Source organism: Argiope bruennichi, chromosome 7 (genome assembly GCF_947563725.1).
Source record: "Argiope bruennichi chromosome 7, qqArgBrue1.1, whole genome shotgun sequence".
In the NCBI taxonomy this organism is placed as follows: domain Eukaryota; kingdom Metazoa; phylum Arthropoda; class Arachnida; order Araneae; family Araneidae; genus Argiope; species Argiope bruennichi.
Window position 1 is genome coordinate 9,295,224 of NC_079157.1, and position 25,747 is coordinate 9,320,970.

General features: G+C 28.2%; 1 protein-coding gene across 1 annotated transcript in view; it reads right to left on the reverse strand.

Annotated features, from left to right (window-relative positions):
* Positions 1-25,747, reverse strand: part of LOC129975269 (syndecan-like) — a 288,720-nt gene continuing 262,973 nt past the window's right edge. Inside the window, exons 2-6 of the mRNA XM_056088323.1 lie at positions 11,805-11,858; positions 11,493-11,658; positions 9,466-9,548; positions 6,499-6,709; positions 1-4,151 (exon numbers count right to left, since the gene is read on the reverse strand). Of these exons, the coding sequence (XP_055944298.1) occupies positions 3,982-4,151; positions 6,499-6,709; positions 9,466-9,548; positions 11,493-11,658; positions 11,805-11,858 (684 nt within the window). The 3' untranslated portion in view covers positions 1-3,981. The remainder of the gene's footprint in view (positions 4,152-6,498; positions 6,710-9,465; positions 9,549-11,492; positions 11,659-11,804; positions 11,859-25,747) is intronic.

Consider the following 25,747-nt stretch of genomic DNA (forward strand, 5'->3'; position numbering starts at 1 on the left):
TATTTTCTTTTATCAGAGATTAAGTCACACAAAATTCTGGAATTATTTGTACGATATGATTTTTTCCCAGGCAAGCAGGTGGTTCATTGTAATACAAAACATTTAAAATATATTTGGTATAAAAAACGCTCATTTTACACTATTTTCTTCACCATTCTACAGAATTAAATATGTATAGATAAAAAATAAAAATGAGAATAATAAAAGTATAGTACAGGCAAATGTGCACTACAGCTCTATATGCTTGCTTTCGAAATTACACATTTAAAACTTTTGCAAAGGATGGATTTGTTTAGAAGTTTTAGTTCAATTTAGGTTTCTATTTAATAAAATATAAAATGCATTATTGAAATATATGAAGATGCAAAAAACACAGAAAAATCATTTGAAGATTATTCTAATTAAAACATACACACACACAAAAAAAATGCAGATTGTAATTTAGCAGTTAAACTTGTTTTTATAATATTATTGGACAGAATTTTATATATCCATGAGAGGTAAACTTGTAAGTTTCATCTAACAACATAAGAATTCAATTAAAAATGATCAGTCTTTACATAAATGACTTTTTAATTAAGATATATCTAAACAAAAAGCAATTAAACATATAATATATTTATAAGAGGTAAACAAGGAGCACTAAATATAACTACCCTAGGAAAAATAATCAGTACTAAAAAAAATGCCAGTTAAGGTAAATCAAACATATAATAATTACATAGTGATGGAAAAAAAAAAGCCTACAGATGATTAAACATTAAACAAGTTATTGGATGAAAAATAAAAAAATGCAAAAAAATATAGGAACATGATGCTAATTCTCACTTTTAAACAAATGGTACGGCTAAAGATTTTAAATGGCAAAATGGGGTATTTTAAAATAAAAATATGTTAGAATTGCAAAATTTTACAATTTATTTTTATTATCTGTAATTATTATTACTTTTTTTTAAAAAAATGAGAGTATCTCCAAGTAATTTTTAATACTTCAAAAAGCATGCATCATACCTAACTGTACAATGTACCTTGCATGTGCCATACAGTTAAAAGTACTCAATAAGTTCTAAACATGCAAAAACACCACTTACATAATTTTGACACATTAACTGTGAATTACAAGATGGAAAATTTGTGCTATATTATTAACAGCCCTTGTGCTTCACACAGGAAACCTTTAAAAAGGGGGATTCTTCAGATATACAGGTAAGGAATTTTTAAAATGTTAAGATACAAAAAAAAAAAATAATAATAATAAGCAGATGGCAATGAGTTATTTTTCAAGTACTGGGTAAAAACTTGTGACTTAAAAGTGAAAATTAAACTGCAACTTAAATCACTCATAACAAGTTCTACAGTACTATAGAATTCAGAAATACTTCTAAAATGGCTTCAAATAAAAACAGGACAAAAATTAACTTGCAAATTTCAGATAGGTAGCAGAGACAACTTATTTAAATTCACAAGACTCACAATTACCATAGAAAACACACACTGTTCATATGCTCACTAATTCAAAAAAATTATTATACACATATAAAATTTTATTATAAATTAATTACTAACATTACATTCAATATTCTGTCAATTATGAAAATCGTAACAAAAATTCAAGCTTTTGGTCTTTCACTATCACACTCAAAAAAAATTTTTTATCGCACTTTTTCTTTACATTCTCACTCTGTTACAAAAAGACGTGTAAATACAAAGACATAACGAAACTGTTATGTTCTTCTAACTGACACGAGATCATGCTAGCAAAATCTTTTGTAAGCATTCTATCAATTCCACCAAAATTAAAATAATGAAAAGTCATAATGAAGGACTGACTTATAAATGTATAACCTTAAATTAATGTCGATTTGAGAAAAAAAAAATGATGATTCTGATATAGATTTTAACTACTGTTTTGAAGCAATAACGGGTAAAAAATATTAAATAAACATCCACATTTTCTATACAAATTCATTCTTAATCAAACGGTTAAATATTTCGAGCTTCCTGAATAAAATTTTACTAATATATCAAACATTAAGAAAGTTATAATGATTAGTTATTTACAACATAAAAATCATTCAAATAACAACACATTAATCAACCATAAATGCAAATAGTTTACCCTAAATTCAATTAAATAAATGTTAAGGGACAATTTAAATTAAAAACTGCATATAATTACAAGTTTGCAAAACAATGCAGGCTAGAATACAGCAACGAATATAGCAAAGTTTACAGAAAGCAAATACATATTTATACTGTTCAAAGAAACCCACCAAAATCGTGAAGATTTAAAGAGTCAGTGAGTTTAATATTTAAATAACTATTAATAAAATAAATTTATCTACATAAAATCTGGCTTGAAACTATACATGATATAAGTTATAGACCAGATGGGAAAGTTACGAAATTATTCTTATTCAAGCCCCTTATAGCAATCATCGTTATTTACCATATAATAAAATTATTTTTAACAAAAAAGCAATACAACATTCAGAAGTTAACTTAAAAATTACAGAAACAGACAAAGAATAAATAATTTATACATTATTTTTACTTGGCACAAAAAATGTTTTATACACAATAACAACTTTAATTATTAAGCAATCTTTTCTTATATTAACAATAAAATAAGAGGTGAACGGTTGAAGCAGAATCGATTAATACCGGAACAAATTCATATTTAAAATACAATAAAGCAACTATTTTTTTTTATTTTTGTAAATGAAACACATATAATCTGTCGCCTGCAGCTTGATTAGAAGCCCATTTGAGTAAAGAAATGATAGGGCTGTAAAGACCTCAAAATGGTGAAATTGTAGTATATACTTAACAATTACAAGATAGTAAAAAAATGAGCAGATTTCTCATTTCCAGAAGAATCGAAAGGTGGGCCTTATTAATAAACCACCTCGATACATAATGCTCAATGCTGACAAAAAACTCGGTAGAAAACTTGCACAATATACGCTGCTGCAGTTGGTTTTGAAATGACGACAGAAATGTAAAACGGTCCGGAGATGCTTTGGACAAGTTTTTCGTTTCAATAGATAAGTTATCCGAAAAAGGTTTAATCTACATTCAAAGTGTGGAATGTTAAGGTATCATTAGAAAATCATTCCATGCAGTATATTTGTCAACAATGCAAATTAGAAGCCCAGAAAAAAAAAGAATTAAGCAACTTTGTTTCAAAAATTAACTATTGAGGGGTGACTTGACCATCAAAATCTACATTTATGAAATAGGTTTACAATGATCTGTTCTCATTTCTTAAATTTACAAGTATGCCAAAAACATTCGCACTGAATTCCGAACATCCCTCCATTTATGATATCAAAAATTGTTTCATTATGTATAGATTCCCTGCAAAAACATTGAAAGAACTGGTATAGAGAAGAGATACAGTAAACACATGAAATCTGCTACTGCAGTCACCCCACACTACACTGGAAAAAGGGGGTAAGTCCAGTTATACATAATGCACATCTACGACATCTATATAACACGACAGATGCTTGGAAAAGTATGGTGCCACTCTAGGTAGAGTGCTGCAGGGGGGAGATGTTGTGGGGGAGTAAAGGGATTTCAACTCACTGACAGTGTAACTACACACATGCACAGTAGAAGAGTGATTAGCAACATAAAAGACACGCGCAGATATATTTTTAAAAAAAGTAAACTGAGGTCCAAATAGTTAACAAACAACAAACAAAATGAAACATAAAATGACAATGGCATTGTTTGGTTCTGTGCAAAATTCTGCAACGACGACAGCAGATTATTTTTTTTTCTGTTACATTTTTTTTTCCTTTTAATTTATTAAAAAAAGAGTTCCTGCTGTGTCGTGCCCAGAGAGAGATAGAGAGAGAGGACTTAAAAAAGAGGACTCTTCTTCATTTCTTGCAATCTGTCCTCTCCTCGCAACTTATCTAAATTAAAAAATGTATGTCCAACAGTGGAAGTTTTGTGGTTTGACACACTTTCTTAAGCATAAAACTCCTTGTTGCTGCTACGTGTGTATGAATTGACCGTAGGGGATCGCTTAGGCTCATCCAGTGCATAGCTTCCTTCATCCTTTTTCCTCATGCGGTACACAATAAACATGACCAAGAGTATGGCACACAAAAGGCCTACGACAGCACCACCGATAACAGCTAAAAAAGAAATGTGAAAGTGAATATTAGAAGTATAAATAATTTAATAATTCACGCAACTTAAGAAATTTATTGAAAGATTTCAAATTCTATTAAAGGGATTTATTTTATATTATATTATATTATATATATATATATATATATATATATATATATATATACACTACATTCATATAAAGTTGTTTGAAGGGTCAAATCTCACATTAAAAATATTTTTAAAAAATAAGAGGATAAAACATTTAATATATATTTCTGAATATAAGATGATTAATGTATAAGTCAAGATTATATTATCACCTACATCAAATATTTAGACAAAATTTAAAACCTGTATATAAGACAAAAAGGATGCTCTTTTAAAAATCCTGCAATTTTAAAATTATGGCCATGAGAGTGAAAATATTGCTGAACAGATGGAATATTTTCCAAGCATGTAACTATGAAGTAAAACACCAAATATCAACAACAATATTTAAAACTTTGACCTACAAATTTATTTAATTCCTTATTTAGATGACTATTGGGACCTATTTCGGACGTTTATTACTAGTTTAATTCTTATAAATATATCAGGGTATTTGAGATATTGAAATGATTTTTGCATTGAATAATAAATTGAATAATCTGATGCACAATTCAGATTATTATATGTGAAAGGGTTAATTCTATATGAAGTTAGTATATATTTTTACCCCGTTCATACAGCATGGTATCTCTATCTGAATAGTACTGTACGAGTTAGACATATTTTCTGTGTCATTTTAACTACTTAATGATTTTTAAAAATTGAAAACCCCTTCCCATAATGTCATGCACAGTGAATTTATAGTAGATATATTTTCTATATAATAAAGGTTATTCATTTTAAGTTAACTTACAAAAAGAAAGGAATAAAAATTAATAAAAAATATGGAGAGTAATAAAAGTTTAAGACTATTGAGTTCACATGAGAAATTTGATTTAAAAAAATCATTACAATTTGGAATATCCATTTTTAAAATCCATAACTTTCACAGAGATGACAGATTTTGCACAAAAAGAGCTGCACTTCATAAACCAATAAACTGTTACAAAAATAAACCCCAAGAATTAAAATAAATGATTAAATAAACAATAGAATTGATAAAGTTAAACAGAAACTACACAAGATACTAAAATTATCAATGAATTCATTATATAAAAAAAATTAATCGATCTCAAGAATCATAAAATTCGATTTTGAAAACTAAAATGCATGTTTCTATAGAAATGTATCATGTTCGCTTTGGAAGATATTCACTAACTTAAACATCATTCTTAATTTTTGTTAAAAAAAAATCACCAACATCATCCATCATAAGTCAAAAGTAGTATAATAACACAGTGATCAAGAAATAATAAAGACTCATTTCTTGAAATAAAAAACAATAATTTATATGACCAATAACTATTTTTTTAACATCTTAAAACTATATTTAAATCAAGCTACTAATTATTATAGCTTCTAAAATTACTCTTGCTAATAATATGTGCTCTTGATATATGGATTTACATAAAAATATCACCCACAATTACATCAAATATCAATTATAAAACAACAATCTCATCATAAAACAGAATAAGTTTAAATACATCTTAAGTATTAAAATGTGAAAAGTAGTCAAAGGCAAAATTTAATTTAAAAAAAAAGAATATTTAAAAGTAACTTTATCACATATATATTAGAACTTTATAATGAAAAATTCATAATCGATTTTTACAGTGATAAAATAAGGTGTGTGAATATCATACGAGTATTTTTTTCACATAAAAAAATAATAATAATCTCAAAAATTAAACAAAATTCGATAGATTTATTTTTAGCAATCTAATAAAATAATTATACTTTTATAAAAGAAAATGTAATTACATATTAATCCAATTATTACAGATTTAGATAATTACTCTTTGTTTGCATTTGGCAGATTTGGAGATGGTAGAGACAAAAGATGTCAAAATCGGATAAAAAAAACGGTGGCAGTATGGTTAGTGACCCTAGTATTTTTTATTTTTTTCAAAATGAAACAAAGTTTATTTTAGTAATAAAAATAGGGTATAGATGTAAATACAATAGCAATTTTTTAAATGCACATATTATAATTTTCTGCAGCATAATTTTTATTCATGAATTGAAGTTCAACAAGTATAAATTCTCATACACATCTGAATTAGTTTGTTTCCCATTTAATTGATAGAAAGGGAATTTTATAAAATAATCAAAAATGTAATTTGCTCCTTCTACATCCAATATAAAAATTATAATTAAATGATTGCCCAAGTCTGAAATATTTAACCAAAACTGAAACACTCAGAAAGCTTAATTCCATACCAGCAAGTATTCCAGGCTGACCAAAGAAAGAAGTCTGCCTTTCTTCTTGTTTCTGACCCATGATGGAAACATCATTGCTCTGTGTGTTAGAATCTGTGAATTTCGTAGGCACAACTTCAGGAATATTGTGTCTAGTCGTAGCTTCATGAGTCACAGGTTCTAATGCATCAGGGATTCTATTCTCTTCATCAGGCAATGATGGATATTTTGGCTAAAAATAATATTTTTAAATATTTAATACATTTGAAGACCATTTTCAGTTTTACATAGCAAGTAAAATTGCAACTAAGAGATATATCTTTTAAATCATTTTTTTATAGGATAAAATAGCATTGTAAGATTAAATGATACTGAGTAAAATAATATTTATTTTTACTTCTCTATCTATTTGGTTTCATAAAGTAAATACATTAATATTTGATTTCAAAAGCACACCCTTGTTATGTATCTGGCAACAGCCAGATTAGAGAAGGGAACTTGTGTATCTGGCAACGGCCAGATTGGAGAACCTTCCAGGCTGTGTGACGCGCACGTGCTTTTTTACCTTTTTGGGTTCCGTAGTTCTTCGTATTGTACATGTTCGGTGTAGTTGTTATTATGCTCATTTGTGCCTGTGTATCTTAATGCTAATAAATGTTCTTTGCGTGTATGTAAAACAAATCGTATCGTCTCTCGGTCTACCTGGCATACATGACAACCCTAAAAATAATACCTGGACCATTTAATTTCCAGTAGCTGATTTTCTTGATTTTATATGGAAAAAATTGTGATTCCTGCATAAATCTATAAACTCCATGCGATAATTATACAAACAGAATATCCAATAACCATAATACAATCATAAAATGAAAGTAAATTATAAAAACTATAATACAGATCAAATCTATAAATAAGAAAAAAATATCCAATTCAAAAGAAAGAAAAATTTGCCAAAAATTAACAGTAATGGCATAAGAAAGTAACTATAAACCCCCTAAAAATAGAAGATATTTCATATCAAGATGGCTCATAAAAATAAACTTTTTTTTAATTGGAACACTAAAATATTCAAAACTAAATTTACAATATTAGATTTTAAATTTAAACAAATATATTTTCATCATCAATAAAGCAATGATAGTAATACAATGAATTCTTTAAAATATTAGTTCACTTAATTCAACTGTCTAATGTCACCATATGCCAACTGTATAGCATTCAAAATCTAAATTATTTATAATATATGACGCAATAAATAATTTAATAAATTATTCATTACTTGAGAATATAATTCCATTTAACACATTTCATAGATTATAATTTTTTTTAAAAATTTGCAAGATTTATATATAAGCTAAACTAATTGTAAAGTTAAATCAACAACTATTTTCAATTTTTTATATTATTTTTACATTTTTACTCTAAAACAAAAGAGAAAAATAAACTATATATTTGTGTAAATATTAAAAATGTTTTTTAGCTTAAATACAAAAACTGGACAGAAACTGAAATATAAAGGTTAGAAAACTACCAAAATCTTTAAGTTTCTAAAGCAAATATCCATATTAATAACACAGCCATAATCAACAAAACTTTAAAACAGTAACTCAACATCACAGAATGAGTATTTTATTTATATGATAAAAAAAAAAAAAAAAAAAAATCTGAACTTGAGTAACAAAAAATTCAGCACAGATATATTTTCAATAAAAACAGTTGCTAACAATAAAAATAATTTTAACAGAAACAATAATTTTGCAAATAACTGCCATTGATAATAAAGAAATATTAATCTAAGGAATAATCTATAGCAATAGACAATAGTTATAACTGAAGATTAGAAGTTATAAAAAAATGTTTTTGCCATCATAATAAATTTGATAACAGATATATTATTGAAACACAATGGGGGGGGGGAATGTTTCGAAAGAAAAACAAGATGAATTGAACGTTGCAAAAGAGTTACAGTGAAATAATATTATTCATATGATCCACAAAGTTTTTAAAGCACCCAATACAATATAATTTCCATAAATTACAATATCTGGAATAAACCAACTAAATAATTGATAAGTAAACTCCTTAAGGCAAAAGATTTCTACTAAAATTACTACACTAGTAATTTTAGTAGATAATTATAATGTTATCAACTAAATGATATTATTGTTATGATAAAAATATAAATAATAGAAACTATTTAAAATACAGAGCAGTTTTGTTTTGAGATTCAATGACCAATCAAATGGCTTAACTTTATTTAACATGATAAATGCAATCATTCACTCCTATCAAAGCATTGCAAGGAAACTGAATTTCAAATATTTTCCCTGACTGTTCAACTTCAAATTCCTTTTGTGCACATTGAAATAATAATGCTTGGAGGTCATAAGTATTATATGCATAATAGATTTGTGAATGCTTGATAGTTGACATCTGATTCAAACAAAGGGATGAAGAAGGGGATTGCAATGATAGAATGAAAGCTGCAATAAATTGCAGGTTTATATTGTATTCAAATGTCTCCAAAGAATTTAAATAATCAACTTTCAAGGTGGGGAGAAAATATTTGCTTTCGATTTACATAATTTTCATGTTGTATAATTTCTTTTGGAAGCTAATACAATTTATAATAGAAGTTATGTGAATTCTTAGAATTTTTTTTGTGGAATAAGAATTATTATAAAATAAAAATGTAATTGCAAAATATTGCATTGTGTCTGTGTCATGATCTCGAAAAACTCAGTCAAAGAGTGAATAATCATTTGTTGAAATAAATATCTTTATAACAAACAATAAATTGCATCTCAATTAAATAATTTGTAAAGTTGGCTATTTATCTAATAATTCATACATTTAAACCATATTGGAAAACATATGATGTTCAACAGTAAGATATTGTTATTTTGAAAACAAAGTTATAAATAAGTTGAAAACATTTCCCTTCTCATAAATTTGTAAATACAAAGTAAAAAGTAAAGGGTTTTATACCTTATCCATTCTTGACCTAACAGTTGTAGTAGTGGACATAGTGGTTGTTTTAACAGGATTCTGTGGATGTTCCAGAGGAGATACTGCAAGAAAAAAATTACTTAAAATCTATGGAAAATTAACAAAAGAAAATCTGAAAATTAGAAATTTAATAATGAAAAACAATAATTTGGATAATTAAATTACAAGTGCTGGAAATCTAATTTTTGTAACCAGATAATACAGCATATACACCATTTGAATTATTTACAGTTTTTTGATTTAGATTTAGCATTTTTCAAATATATTAAAGGAGTAGAATATCTAAATATAAGTAATAACAATTTTGGAGATGAACAGAAAGGAATTGATTTAGGAATCTAATAATTATTTCATTGCAGTTAGGCAGCATCTTGATATAAATTTCCAATATCTACCATTTCTTCAGAATGCGAGCATGTTTGCAAGATACAATATTACTAACATCCTTTTACATCAGAATGGCAATCTACAGTTATTTTGCTTCTCAATATATGCATGTAGATTCGAATGAATAAGCTCATTTATTGGTAGGTAGAGTTATAATCAGAACTAACATGTAGTATAAGCTAAATATGTTAATTCTATTTTACATCCCACATATTATATAATTCGATTAGAAATTTAATAAGAGCCTCTAAATAAAATAAAGCTTCATTAGATTTGGTAAAAATTTATTTTAATACGAGGAAATCATGTAAAATGCTATATTTAAAATTAGAGAAAACACTGCAGGAGTTTTTATTCACAGCATAATATTTAATTTTTATAATCACAAATATGTGTTTAGTAAATGCTTCCATAACCGAAGACTGCAAATATGTAAATTGAAAGGTCATACAAATAAAATGTTATTAAATGTTAAATATTCCAACTAATTTCCTTGGATAATATAAGCTTAATTATTAAAAATATGATGATATATTAGAATGCTTTTTAACAAAAACTTGCCCATTTGATAAGTATTACTTTTGTTTTTGTAATTTCACTCCATCAAAATTATTCAGGTATAAAGAATTAAAAATCATACAGAATCAAATTAATAACATTGTCATAAAAATTCACTCATGAATCATCAAGAATTTAGTACTTACACAAATACTTTTTGATGTGAATTATAAAAATGCTTTGCTATTACAGAAATCCTTATCACAAAACAAAATCATAAAAACATTTATAAATACAAATTAATCAAACATAAAAATGTCCTCCACAAATATAGAACAGTATTTTAATGTTCATTCAGCACAATTTACTCTAAAAATTTTAAGTAATCTGCTTCTACGTATTAATGACATTGTTTATTAAAATCAGAAGAATTAAGTTTCAAAAATTTATATCTGCAATAGATTTCACAGTTCATTATTTGATTAATACTTATAATAACTTAAAATTAATATATTGATGTCCAATCACAAAATATGCATTGTATGTTTAAGAAAATTGCACAATAATGAATATTATTCAAAATATTTCAATTATATCAAGCAAAAACTACATAAGTAATTGATGCAACATGCAAACCAAGCTTCAAACTATACGAGATTTAATATATTTATATGGAAATTAATGCACGAGTTGTTGCTATTGTCTTTTTATTGAGACACGTTTGTAGTTACAGGCTCTTTAAAATTAACCTCAGGGTTACAGTTCTGATTAACATTTTATTATGAGGACTTCAGTTACACATGCCTATCGCTACCAGTTTCAAGACTGAATTGTGTGCATAGTTAATATATCTACTACTTTCCAAAAATGAATAAAAATCTGGGTTTGAAAAATATGTGTAGAATCTAAAAAAGCAATTAAAACATGTATAAAATTTTAATGCAATAAAGTAATCACTGAAGGGTGGTTGCTAGTGGAGCAAATCTGATAGTTTAAATTGTCAATTTGGCAACAAACAAAAGATGCATATTAAATTCAAGATATACAAGAGATAAGGTCATAAAATCATTAAAAAAGGTTTAAAAAATGCTTTTTGTTTTTGAAGCTTTTCTATAACTTACGTCCACCTGATCCTGCATCATCTTCATCCTCCTCTTCATCCTCGTCCTCCTCATCATAAGGTCCAAAACCAGACCCTGGTGCATCTTCATCATCAACCCCTCTTCCAGAAGAGTGATCAAGGTCAGTGAATTCTTCATCTAAAGCACTTCCTTCAATTTGATCCCCCTGGAAAACAAGCCAAAGCAGTTAATAAAGTGAAAAATTGACAAAAAAATCAATATCTTGAATTTAAATACTTATCTGGAAAATAAAATTAATTAAGTACAAATTTACTCCTAGCAAGAAGTGGAAAAGATAAATAAATAGCCTACCGGAGAGTCATTCAGAAAGTATAATTCACTATCTCCTTTTTTTACATCTGGATCCTGAAAGAAAATTTAAATTTATGTTATAAATCAATCAATCTTTCTTGTACATTAACAGTATATATTTTTCAATATAAACTTATAAGAAAAGAATGATTATTAAACAAGCAAAATTAGTATTTTTGAGCAATTGTAGGACGAGAGCTTAAAACTTCACAAATATATAAACAGTAGTACAAACTCATTCATTTTTAATATCCCCCCCACACACTTTTTAGCTTTTGAATTCAAAATGATGCTAAAACTTGGATTAATGCACGATTTCTTGTCAAATACGCCAAAATCGAGCCAATCTTTCAGAAGCTCACCAAAACATACCTCCAAGATAGCCATTTTGGAAAGCTATCAGAAATAGTCAAAAACAACTTTTAGAGTTGCAATAAAAATATTACATGTCAATGAGAAAACGACCCCAAACAATTCAACTTTGGCCACTGTATATTAAAGTGAAGTCCAGCCAAAATTTAAATGAATATGATAAGGCCATGATTCATTCCAATATGGTATCAAAGTAAAAAAAAAAAAATATTTTCAATAAAAATTACTGAATATCATTTGACTTATTATTACTTAGAAACAAATCATTAAATTTTACAAAATAATAATTTAAATATATTCTAATATATATAATATTAAATATATTCTATACATTAATAAAATAATATATATATATATATATATATATATATATATATATATATTCAATTTATCTATTCCCATTCAGTAATCTTTTTGCTGAGATTTTAGATTTACATAATTAGTTTTAGAATTTGTTATAATTAATTTTGTTTTTTCTAGCGAACTGAAAAATTCATTATTTAAAAACAAAACTGAATTAGAAAAAAATTAAATGCCAACATCTGCATTTAATGCGAATTTGCGAAATTACTGATGAATTTCCCCAAAATACTTTTAATTATAAACAATTCATTTTTCGAATTTACCTTCACAAATAATTTAAATTCGACTACAAGTAAACTAAAAATTCCGCGCCATTTATCACTTCGAATAATAAATGCACGATAAGCAATGCAATTTGAAAATTAGTTTGTAAAAATAAATTGGAAGCTGAGTTTAGTAATGATCGAAAACTGTAGATGGCGTAACAGGCCTGAAGGAAATTAAAAGGATTTCATTGCTCTCATGTTTAATAATTTGAGTTTTAATGATAAATTTTTTAATATAACTTTTTAACACATATGCAATTTTTAAATACAAATTTATAAAATGGAAAACAGTTAAATAAAATCAGAAGAATATTTTAATGCAATAATATAATATATATAAAAAACGGAAATACTTGTTTACTAGCGTTTCCAATGTTAAAAATATTTCTCATAAAATTCATGGAACAAAATGGAAAATAAAGCAATAAAAATGAAATATTAATAAAATAATTTCACTGAGAACACAAAATTAATCAAGAGAAAACTGCATACAAAAAATTTTACAGTTAATATCTACTTGTACAGATATTAGTATTCATTTTCATTGATTCATTTTTTAACAAATACAAATATTTATAATTAATGGGACTGTCACACAAAAAATTGTCAATCGTATCTACATTAGTGGTATATAAAATAAATAATATTATTTGCAAGATAAATTAATTAACACAAGCGTGTGTAATGACATATATAGCATGTCATTATAATGCAAAAGGTTAACAGATTAACATTATTAAATTAAGTGTTAATCTCGGTGTCTTTTTAAATCTTGCTCAACCCATCAAATTTTTACTTTTAATTTCTACATAGACAATTTTATGTAGTAAAAAATAAATAATAAAACATTTAATTTGACGTCACCTTTAAGTAAGTTGGTTTCAGAATTTTGTCTATAAAAAAATTCAAATTTAAATTCATATTTTGTTTAAATTCTAAATAGAAGACAGATTTTTCAACACAACCCAAATGTTATTTAATTAAAGGACCAGACGGCTTTTAAATTAAAAAGCAACATATCTTGTTCGATTTATACAAGCTAATAAAATAAGACTCGCCAAAAAAAAAAAAAAAAAAAAAAAAATTAGGAACATTGTTAAAATAAACATGCAAAAGTTAAGCGATTTTTTGCTTTTATTTAAATAAGTTGGAATGCAAGATCCATATAAATTAAATTTCTCTAAAAATACCGGAAGAATTAAAATAATAATAAGAAATCTGGAGGCACCACAGCACACACCTCCAGAACTGCAGAGCCTCTAGGGAGTTATATTTACTAACCGCCCTTGATTATTACATCCAGTAAAAGAATCCCGAATGCGATCCTAATATTATCTAACGAAAATAAATATATTGGAAAAAATTTTAACTTTCAGAAATAATTTAAATCCCATGAAATGGCATTTTTATATAAAAATTTAAATATATATATGTAATAAATTAATAATATAAAATAATATAAAAATATGAAATTTAAAAACTTTTAAATAATAATATAAAATTTAAAAACTTTTTATATAAAATCTGTTTAATTACATGCAACTCTTCCCCACAGACCGAGATGCACAGAAATAGTATTATAAAAATCACATTTAGTGCAATTACCTACAACTTTCCATAAATGGCAACAAAAAAAAAATCTCGCAAAATTAAGAAAACACACTGCTTGATTAATCATTAAAAGGTAATGTTTTTCGAATTTGCAATCGCTAAGAATCAAAGAATTCTTTAAATTCTTGGGATTTGTAAAGCGTATTTATTACAGAAGATATTCGCTTCTGCAATTCGTATCCACAATTCCCAGCAGTAATTTCCGTTACTTTCACTTCGCACCTACCTTCTTTGTGATAAGAAACAATTTTACAAACCCTCGAAAATTAATAAAGCAAGTTCAGATGACTATATCAAATCTAAAGGTTCAATACAGAATTTCCTAAAATTCCGTAGTCCTCCTGAATACATACAACGGCAATTTGTAATAAAGATTTTTTTTTTGAATGAAAATCATGGAAAAGCCATCAAATGGAGATTGCTGTGCAGGTGAAATAATAAATACAGCCAGACTTGCGTTCGTCATCACAAGTCACGAAATAAAAAAAGAATAAATTGAATCGGCAAAAAGAATACGATATTAAGTTGAAATTCTCACTCCAACATAATCAAATTTTCAGTTTGTACAAATAACGTTCTTTTAACCCTTAAACGCATGAAATTTCATTTCTAATAAATTAAATTTGAATCGACTAGAAAATAGGTGTAGTTAATAGAAAAATAATAATAATAAAAAAAAAAATTTTAATTTTTTTTTTTTTTTTTTTTTTTGAAGGGGAAAAAAAAAGATGCATTTTGTACATTATCTTCAACAATCTCTCTTTGAATTTTACAAACCAATTGCGTACAATAATACAATATTTCAAACATAAATTGTACCTCATATTACAAGACATGAAAATTCACGGAACAATTATTTTTAGCATTCAAACATCAAGGAACATTGCATTTGCTAAATGGTCACTGTGTGGTACCCTTACATAATCGATTTTTACACCTCAGTCAATTTGGAAATATAGGCCAGTGGACTAACACCGTATTTTCGTTCAACCATAGAGGGCAGAGGATGAGATGACCCTCTAGATTTAAGGAACTTGTGTAGAACCGGTTTTGTATACTGATGTATTTTACATCACAAAAAAAGCTACATTTTTCTTGCATAAATCGATCAGAATATGCAAAAATATACATACGATTCATTACTCTTACCTTGTTTCTATCCAGAAACAATTTTCCCTGCATGTTTTCATTATTTTTATACAAATAATCGTTATTCGTCACAATTACGAAATAAAATTGTACTCAGATAGCGCGCCAACAATGAAAATTGTCACTGATAAAGAAATAAAAACTCTCAAAGATTCTAGTTGCGTTCGGAAATGATAAAATAGTTTTGGTAAAATTAAAATTTAAAAGAAAACTATGCAAAGGTCTGCTACATAAAGAGATACGAGGTTTTAAACATACGACGCAAATGTATATAGCTGTGCATTTAAGTGTTAATACTTATCCAAATTTAAAACAAAGCCAATGAAGGGAGAGTGATATGGTCCTGCATGAGCAATTTTTACACCAAATTTATTGAAGCAATTAAAAAAAAAATAGATAGAATTGGGATTCAAAAAAAGTTTTTCATTAACCTTAAATACGACAAGCTGTGTGATGGATTTGAAAAAAATCAATTAACTCATAGTCCATAAAATGTTTGAGTATGTTCGAACAAGAACATGAATGGAGCATGGATAACAAGAACAGGCCATGATATGCTGCTGATAACAATCACATTAAGAATTCATCGATGTTGAGATAGCCAAAAACTGGTTCATCATTTCATCGCGAAGAATATTGATGATACACTGAATTTACATCAGCCACAAAATTGTTACGACCCTGTTTACGTAACAGTAATAACAGATAATTAGATTTGGTGCAATGAATTTCTTTCTCCTTCCCTCTCCCCTCCCCTCCCCTCCCTTTGTTAGTCTCTGTTTTGAAATGAGCTTCTTTTAATCTTTTAAGAAAAAGATTAAAAGAACGACGAGTTAAATTAGTATCATTGCATTTTTTTTTTAAATTTCAAAACAAAGTTAAAAATGATTTTATTACAATAATACTTTCAAAATATACAGCTGACAAACAGTAAAAACTTGTAGAGTTCTTAATTAAATACCAAATTCTGATATATTTACAATGGTATCCCTTCTTGTAAAAACATGTCGTCAAATTTCATGAAGTTATTTAAAAGACGTTATCTTTAAATCATGTTACATACAATATCAATTAGTAGTCATATACATTATCATTAAACAATCTATAAGTCATATTACATACATTGTACATACGATGAATGGTAAAGTTCTTTTCAGCCTTTTAAATTCAAAACTGAGTCTCGAATAGCCAGGGAAATAATGTATATTTACTGTAAAGTGACTATGCTGTATTTTTTGAGACGGGTTATAGCGCTCCTAGCGTCGAAATAATTGTTATAAAAATAACTCAAAAGAATAAAGGAGATCAACCCAAAATATCTAGTTACAAAATTATACACTATACCATAATAAAGATACAGGAAAAAGTTTGATGGAATTATCGGCAAAATCGCGGAGATATTTTGAAATAAAATTATAACTTTCCGTGACTACAAAAAAAAAGTTCGTCAGGGAATTGAAAAATTTATTTTCGATTATTATTAAACAATTTTTCCGAGTTAAGCACCGAAGAAATTAAATAATAATAATTTCAAAAATTATAAAAAAAAACTGGAGAAAAATGAAAATGAAATCTACGATCGCAAATTTCATCATGTGAGAACATTATTTTTTAAGTCATTATTTGTCTTAATTCATTTAAGTCATTAACCGGTTTAAAACAATCACGAGGCATCTCTATCGGTCTCTCTCTCTCTCTCTCTCTATTATATATATATATATATATATATATATATTATGAGATAATTTTTTTAAACTTTCATTTTCAATTTTTCTAGCTGACAAACAAAGTTTTGGAGCTCGACCGGTTTTGAGATGAAATAAAAGCTATGATGTTATAGTTCTACGTCAACCTTTTAAAAACACTTCTGCTGTTAAAAGGAGCGTACATAATAATAATGCAATACTGGTAAAAGCAGGTAAAAATATATGTGATTAAAAGATGAAGAAAATTGCCGTTTATGCTTTATTCATTGCCTACGCGATTTCGAGCTTTTAAACCCCCTAACCAAAACAACATGTTCTCACATGATAATAATCTGAAAAATGCATTGGGGGGGGATAGATTCTGAGAATACATATTTCAATTATTAATTAAAATTTAAGCGGAATGTTGGTATTAAAAACAACTAATAGATGCCCATTTCAGCTTGACATCTCTCTTCGATTCCAAATATTATGGCCCGATTTAAACCTGGAAAATCGATCTACAATTAAATATTAAAGATTACATAAAGGAAATTCAAATCGTTTCGATTGGCTCTTCACCATCGATGTAGTTTCACCGCCAAATCTAAATTATCGTTTCATATATAAATTTCCTTTATAACGAAGTTTTTAAGGAGATGATGAGACTTCGTTTAACCGAGATGCGATAGAAAGAGAAACAACCGTAACAGATCTAGAAATTAACAAATATTAAAGAACGGTAGACCCACAAATAGGTAGAAAAATACGGTTCGGTACACAGTGTCGTTAAAAAAAAAAAAAAAGATTGAAAAGAAAAGCCCAACGTTCGAAACACCTGAAAAACCAAAACGAATGCAATAAGTCACCACCACTACCAGGGTCGACACAAACTCGGTCATTCCTTCCCAAGCAGCCATTCTTCGAAATAAAAGTTACACATGATTAATGTGCTGTGGAGGCACCAACATGCATTAGCAGAGACCAGACCCACGGAAAATACGGGCTAATCGATGGGGGCGCTAAAAATAAGCCAGCAGAAAAGTAGGACGAAATGGTCTAATTGCGACCAAAATAAAAAGCCAACTCTTTGATTACCTGCACTGGAGAGAAATCCACCACCAAATGAGGACCGCGCTAATCAATCACGGTCCAAGGTTGTAGGAAAGAGCGGAAACCTTGGTGCCGAGGAACTTTAATTTCTCAAAATCATCTCAATCGCGATTTAAATAAATAAATTAACCATAAAATAAAGGTGTATATTATTACCAATCATAGTTGTAAACGAGTTTTACAGGTTCAACACAAAAGTCGTTAAAATAATGTCTTGCATTTATCTTTAAATTCATTTTTAAAAAATTAAGCATTCTTTCTTCTAAGACTAATATATTCAGTTTCACCACAAAGTACAGGGTGGTTATAATAAAAGTTCCACCTTGAAATGATCATAAAAGGAAAACTACGGGACCAAATGTTATCAAACTTGGTAATAATTTAAAAGAGGTCATGAGATTTTTTTCCACCGAATAAGTTCAAAAACTCACCACCAGGGAGGGAAATGGAAGGAAAACTACTGGACCAAATGTTATCAAACTTGGTAATAATTTAAAAGAGGCCATGAGATTTTTTTCCACCGAATAAGTTCAAAGACTCACCACCAGGGAGGGAAATGGAAGAAAAACTACTGGACCAAATGTTATCAAACTTGGTAATAATTTAAAAGAGGCCATGAGATTTTTTTCCACCGAATAAGTTCAAAGACTCACCACCAGGGAGGGAAATGGAAGAAAAACTACTGGACCAAATGTTATCAAACTTGGTAATAATTTAAAAGAGGCCATGAGATTTTTTTCCACCGAATACGTTCAAAGACTCACCACCAGGGAGGGAAATGGAAGAAAAACTACTGGACCAAATGTTATCAAACTTGGTAATAATTTAAAAGAGGCCATGAGATTTTTTTCCACCGAATAAGTTCAAAGACTCACCACCAGGGAGGGAAATGGAAGAAAAACTACTGGACCAAATGTTATCAAACTTGGTAATAATTTAAAAGAGGCCATGAGATTTTTTTCCACCGAATAAGTTCAAAGACTCACCACCAGGGAGGGAAATGGAAGAAAAACTACTGGACCAAATGTTATCAAACTTGGTAATAATTTAAAAGAGGCCATGAGATTTTTTTCCACCGAATAAGTTCAAAGACTCACCACCAGGGAGGGAAATGGAAGAAAAACTACTGGACCAAATGTTATCAAACTTGGTAATAATTTAAAAGAGGCCATGAGATTTTTTTCCACCGAATAAGTTCAAAGACTCACCACCAGGGAGGGAAATGGAAGAAAAACTACTGGACCAAATGTTATCAAACTTGGTAATAATTTAAAAGAGGCCATGAGATTTTTTTCCACCGAATAAGTTCAAAGACTCACCACCAGGGAGGGAAATGGAAGAAAAACTACTGGACCAAATGTTATCAAACTTGGTAATAATTTAAAAGAGGCCATGAGATTTTTTTCCACCAAATAAGTTCAAAGACTCACCACCAGGGAGGGAAATGGAAGAAAAACTACTATGGATATGTTTATGTCCTATTTTACTTACCAATATAGCATACAGCGCCATTTCCCCTCTGGTGGTAAGTGTTTGAAACTTTTTTTATTGCGGAAAGGAAATTTCCATGATCTTTAAGCCATTACCACGTTTGATCACATTTGGTCCAGTAGTTTTCCTTTTATAACTATTTCAAGGTGGATGTTAATTATAACCACCCTGTATTATAAACGATGCCGATACACTGAATCCACATCACAGTACATTGATTTAGGCAATAAGCAAAATATTTAATTAATTATCAAATTAATCAAATATTTACTCAAAACATAAAATTTATAAAAAATATAAACTGTAGACAAAATTTATTTCATTTCGAATTAATTTGACGAAATGCTGATTTTAAATATTTAATTATCAAAATGAATGTAAAATTTAACCTTTTAGGCAAATCTTTTATGTCGTACACGATTTTAAGTTCGAAAATCTCTCGGTTTCAACTGGTCGCAGAACTGTTATAACCTCAACATAACCCATTAGTAACAATGATATCTAGATTATTGAAAATTACGTTGCCACATTTCAATAAAATATCAGTCGTTTGCTAATTTTAATATGGTTTGCGTGGATTAAAATAGATATTTTATCAAAAATTTCTCGATTCCATTTCAGTTTCCAGATTTTCTGTATTTCAATTTGGGATATTACTATATTATAAAACGGACTGAAGTTCTGAAAATTATTATAGTAAAAAAATTTTCGTATTAAGAATTTCGTATTGAATTGCCAATTGGAGGGGAAAAAAACAACTACGAAATCAAATATCCCTCCCACATGTAGTAGTATATATACGATAACTGTTAGCTGTAAAAAAAAAAAAAAAAAAAAAAAAAAGCACGAAAACCTCTAATAAGTCTCCCGATTCATTTTAAAACAAAGTGTATAGGGAAAAAAAAAAAAAAAAAAAAAATTGGCGTATCCGAATAGAAGAAACTTTTGAAACTTTTAAAACTTCCGATTTATTTCATCGGGAGGCATTTTTTGTACAAGAATAAGTGGTCAGAAATACGTCAGTCTACATCGCGATACAAAAGCAGGAGAGTAAAAGAGAGCAACATTTTCTCCTTCACTAAGATTTCGATAGGGATTTCTTTGACATGTGTAGATTTAGAATAGGGAAATTTAGGCATCTTCAAAAGAATGTTGACAGAATTACGGATTTTTATCTCTTGGCTCAGAGCGAGAGAACCTCCTGAAGTGAACAGTTTTATAGAGCGCATGCATAATTAAATAAAAAAGTGGGAATTGAATCAGAAAATAAGAGAAAGTTTGAAAATAAAATTAATATGGGTTAAATTAAGATAAAAAGGATATTAATTAGGGCTTAATTTAAAATATATATTAGCAGCTTTATTTCCCCTAGAAAATTGTTTTCGGATTATATGAATCTAATGAAAATGAAAACTCTTGTTCAAACAGTTCAATTGGAATATTTAGACTATATCTACAGCAAAGAATGAGAATTTAATTTCACGATCATTAGAGTTTGATCTTTGTTCCTAAACAGACACTGACAAATATCATTTCGATTTCGAAAGTTTACGTGACGAAAAATGTTATTCCCTGCAAGCAAGATATAAGAATATCAAACAAAAATGTTCAAATCCAACCAGATCCCAGATTAGTAAATAATGATTCGCCAGAACCAAATAGATCCAAAAATAATTTTTCTGCCTTTTTGTGAGTAGGGAATAACAATGAAAGTACGCCATCGTTGGACAGAAATGTGAATGTTTTCGAATGCTTGGTTACAGTTAGACACAGACAGTGAAGGGGAAAGAAAGAAAAAAAAGGAACAGCACTCGTACGTCCAGATCCGAAGTGGCAATGTATAGTCAAATTTCATAGAACACTGAATTCCAATGAATAGGATAAAGACATAAATCTTCGAAAAAGAATTCGAAATTTAAAAATATTTTGCTAATAAAAGAAAAAAAAAAATAAACGAATTCTCAACAGAATTTTAATCAGAACCAGAAAATGTCCATGTTCTCAAATTAATATTCGAACGTAAATGCCAAGTGACACATTATTTGCTGGACGCGATCAATTTTTTTTTCTTTTTGAACAAAAGAATTTTAAATTTCAGGGCATAAGCACATAAAGTTTATACATTAAAAAAAAGTATAATTAGGAACAGGAGTTGATTGAACAATCCAAGACCAATTCATCTGAACAAATAAAGTTCAAATCAACACGAACCGATTGAACAATTCAAAAACTACCTGATCTGAACAAATCAAGTTAAAAAAAAAAAAAAAAAACACGAACCAATTGCACATTTTAAAGCTACCGGATCTGAACAATTCCAGTACAAATCAACACGAACTGACTGAACAGTTCAAGATCAATTTATCAAAACAACTCTAGTTCAAATATTATTCCAATTAAGAATTCTTAAAAACATTTTGTTTAGAAGAAATTTTGAAAACATTTTGTTTAGAATAAGTTATATCTGAACAGAATTTTAAAAAGAAAAAAAAATCTTTAAAGAAAAATAGTAAATATTACAAATGTATTAAAAATAAACAAATAAATAAAATATTGAATTATCAACTGTAAATGCACGTTTCAGACGGTCATTTAGATATAGCAAATCCTATAATAGTAAGTATTAATTTTTCGGCAAACAGATTTAATAAATGAAAAACGTTCAAAACTGTCCTTCGTTTTAAAACCGAATTTTGTTAAAAAAAAAATAAAAAAAAATTCCAACACTCCCGATTGGTAGACAGGACTGTCTGCTTTTCCTTGAAGAAATTATACAATACAAACAAATATTAAAAAGTTTTCGAAAAACATTTTTACTGAACAAATATCCTGGACTCTGTACTTCATCTCATCTTTTAAAAGAACCAGATGAAAGACACATTGTAGTTTTTTTCCCCCATCATGGACCCGAGCCAGAAAAAAGTCAGGGCAAGGCCTGTCTAGAGGGTCGCCTCGAATGAGCAAACATCCGAGAAGAATTCCAAATATTCCAGAGGAAATGATTGTTTCCCTTCGCTAATCGGACAAGAAACAAAACAATTTATGCAGAAATAGTTACCAACTTTCTTACGAAAGATTGAGGAGGGTGCCGTCCGTGCCAGGAACATACTCCATGTAAATACTTCCATAAGCGAATATTAATGTGTGTTTTTGAGAGGGAAATGTCCTTTTTCTTTTTATACCATCGGGTCAATGACTTCCGCCAATGAGTTGAAAATAATGCGAGACCACATTTACTGAATCTCAAACCCAGAGTTCTAAACGAGGGTTTCGTAAATTATGGACCGCGAATCCCAAGTGAAATGATGCAGAACAATTATGGAGTTGCGTAAATACGCAAGACACCTTTCATATTTCCTTTTTTTTGTAAACGTTTGAAATATTTCATAAAAAGTTACTTATTAATATTGTTAGTAATTTGTAATGCGAATTCCAAACCATGTTAGCTTTACAGTTAGAGATTTAAGGAAATTCTTAATGGATCCACGTCAGCGACTCCCGATCTTGGGAGACAAAGATGAAGGTTCTGGAAAATGCAAGAATTATGGCGAAATCACGCTTAGGAACCACCAAGATTTAAGTTCATGTGACATCAAGCCTTATCTAGAGGGTATTTAATCTCGAGTAAAAACGGATAAATATTTCTTTACATTAACCAAATGGTACTCAAATGGGTATTTCAAGCCTACATGCTAAAAGTTGTCATACAATTGCAATTTACAAACATACGAATATTCAAAAACTTTTTATTTATAATAAAAATGTATAAATAAAAAAAAAAGGTTCTATTGCGCACACGAACTGTTATAACTGCACGAATCTTATCTTTAGTGGAATATGCAATTAATCTAAATTTACAATTTCATATGCTCAAGAAAAAGCCCAACCATGCAGCTATACCATCTCTCAAAGAACAATTTAAAAAATCCTAATTCAAAAAATACCCATGAGATAATCCCTGTTACTATTGTGAGAAGCATTCTTCATATCTGTTTCAGTTATTTCATTCCTGCATGCTAAAGAGGTTGCAAGATAAAATCTACGATACATCCGAATGAAATTATTTCAGATTAGCATTCAGATATTTGATGACTAGCTAGTTAGCTTGAAATATTATGTGTTCATTCCCAATTAAATCTACAATGCGTAACTTCATCTTCATGATCTCTTCCAAGAAAAATATTTAAATCATAAAATTGTGACATGCATTAAAACGCTTTTATTTTAATAACCTTTTATTCTTTCTATTCAGAACATTCTTAATAGAGTCAAGTCCCATGACGTCATAATGCAATTCAAAACAAAACTGCCCGCTTCAATTATCTACGAATTTTCGTGATACTGTAACTTCCCTGTTTTATTCATCGAGTAAGCTAAACAAGCGTCTTCTTTCAACAACGCAAAATCAGAAGAGCAGAAATTGATGAAACAATGAGAGCGGTTTTGAACCTTGTGGAAACAATGTTATCTATTATCGAAAATTAGGCAATAAATAATAAAAAATGACAAATTGATGAAACTGCACGGTTATAAAATCGGTATTATTATTATTTTAATTTTCAATTGCTGAAAAAAATTTTACTGAAATAATATTTTTGGGACTTATTGTGGAGGAAAATTAAAAATAAAAAAAAAAACTCTGTTCCGATATGCTACTTAACACCGTTCAATATTATATATATATATATATATATATATATATATATATATATATTATATATATATACACACACACACTAAATTTGGTAATTGTAGGTCAATCAGTTTCATCTATGGAGCACCAACACATATATTCATCTTTATTATTAGTAGATACACATATATAGACATTTAGGCAGTCATAAGCAGATACATATGCCGCTATCCAACGTGTATCATTCGTTGCGAGCAAATTTCACAAAAATTAGCATAAAAGAGACTATAGCACAGATGTTGCCCGTGTGACCAAAGGAAGTCATATAGGACAATTATTAAATGCACAAATAAAATTCAAAGCTTCGTTCTTTTTCAAAGCTGCGTTTACTTTCTTTCTATCGTTGCTTACAAGGAAATTATAACCATCTGAAAAAGAAACTGCAATTGTTTTAAATAACTTTTTTCTTACCTTATCAATAAGCGCTTCTTCCTTTACTTGTTTTCCAGTTTGGGGTGGCAAAAATTCTCTCGAAAATTCATCGAAAAAAAATTAAAATTCGTTCTTTTTTCAAATATTGCTAAGGAGATAGTGTGGTTGGGTTAAATAAACAACCAAGATTATTTTTAAATCTTCAAATTCTGATTTCCGATCCTTTTTGATGTAAATAATAAAGAACTCAAATGCAAAAAACTTAAACTAATTTAGAAAGATGAGAGAGAGAAAAAAAAGAGCAAAATAATATGGGCGTCATGTATTATTTAAATATCATTTTCTATGTCAAAAAAATCATTGTTAATTTTCGATAACATTTCCACAAAGAATGAATAACTTTGATGATAAACTGAGCAATTCATCAAAAACTATCCGAAACAGAACGGGTGTTTTAGATAAATATTATTATTTCAAAATGAAATTATAAACACACCTTTTAAAATAACATTTTATCGAAGAGTCAAATTTTTAAAAGCATTGCGAAAGACTTCAGACAATATGTCCTCATTTCAGGTATGAGACTTCTGATTTGGCAATAGAGATTTTTTTATTGTCGGAACAAAATGACATTAACCAAATTAATAATATTTGAAAATTATAAATATGAATTCCTCAAACTTTATTTGTTTTATTCAACCAAAATATTTAAAATCGTTAAATACTGAAAGAAAAGAAAATTGAAAACAAGAGACATACAAATTTCGATATTTTCTTTGAGCGAATAGAGTAAAAAAAAGATTTAAATGCTTATTTTTCCTACCATAT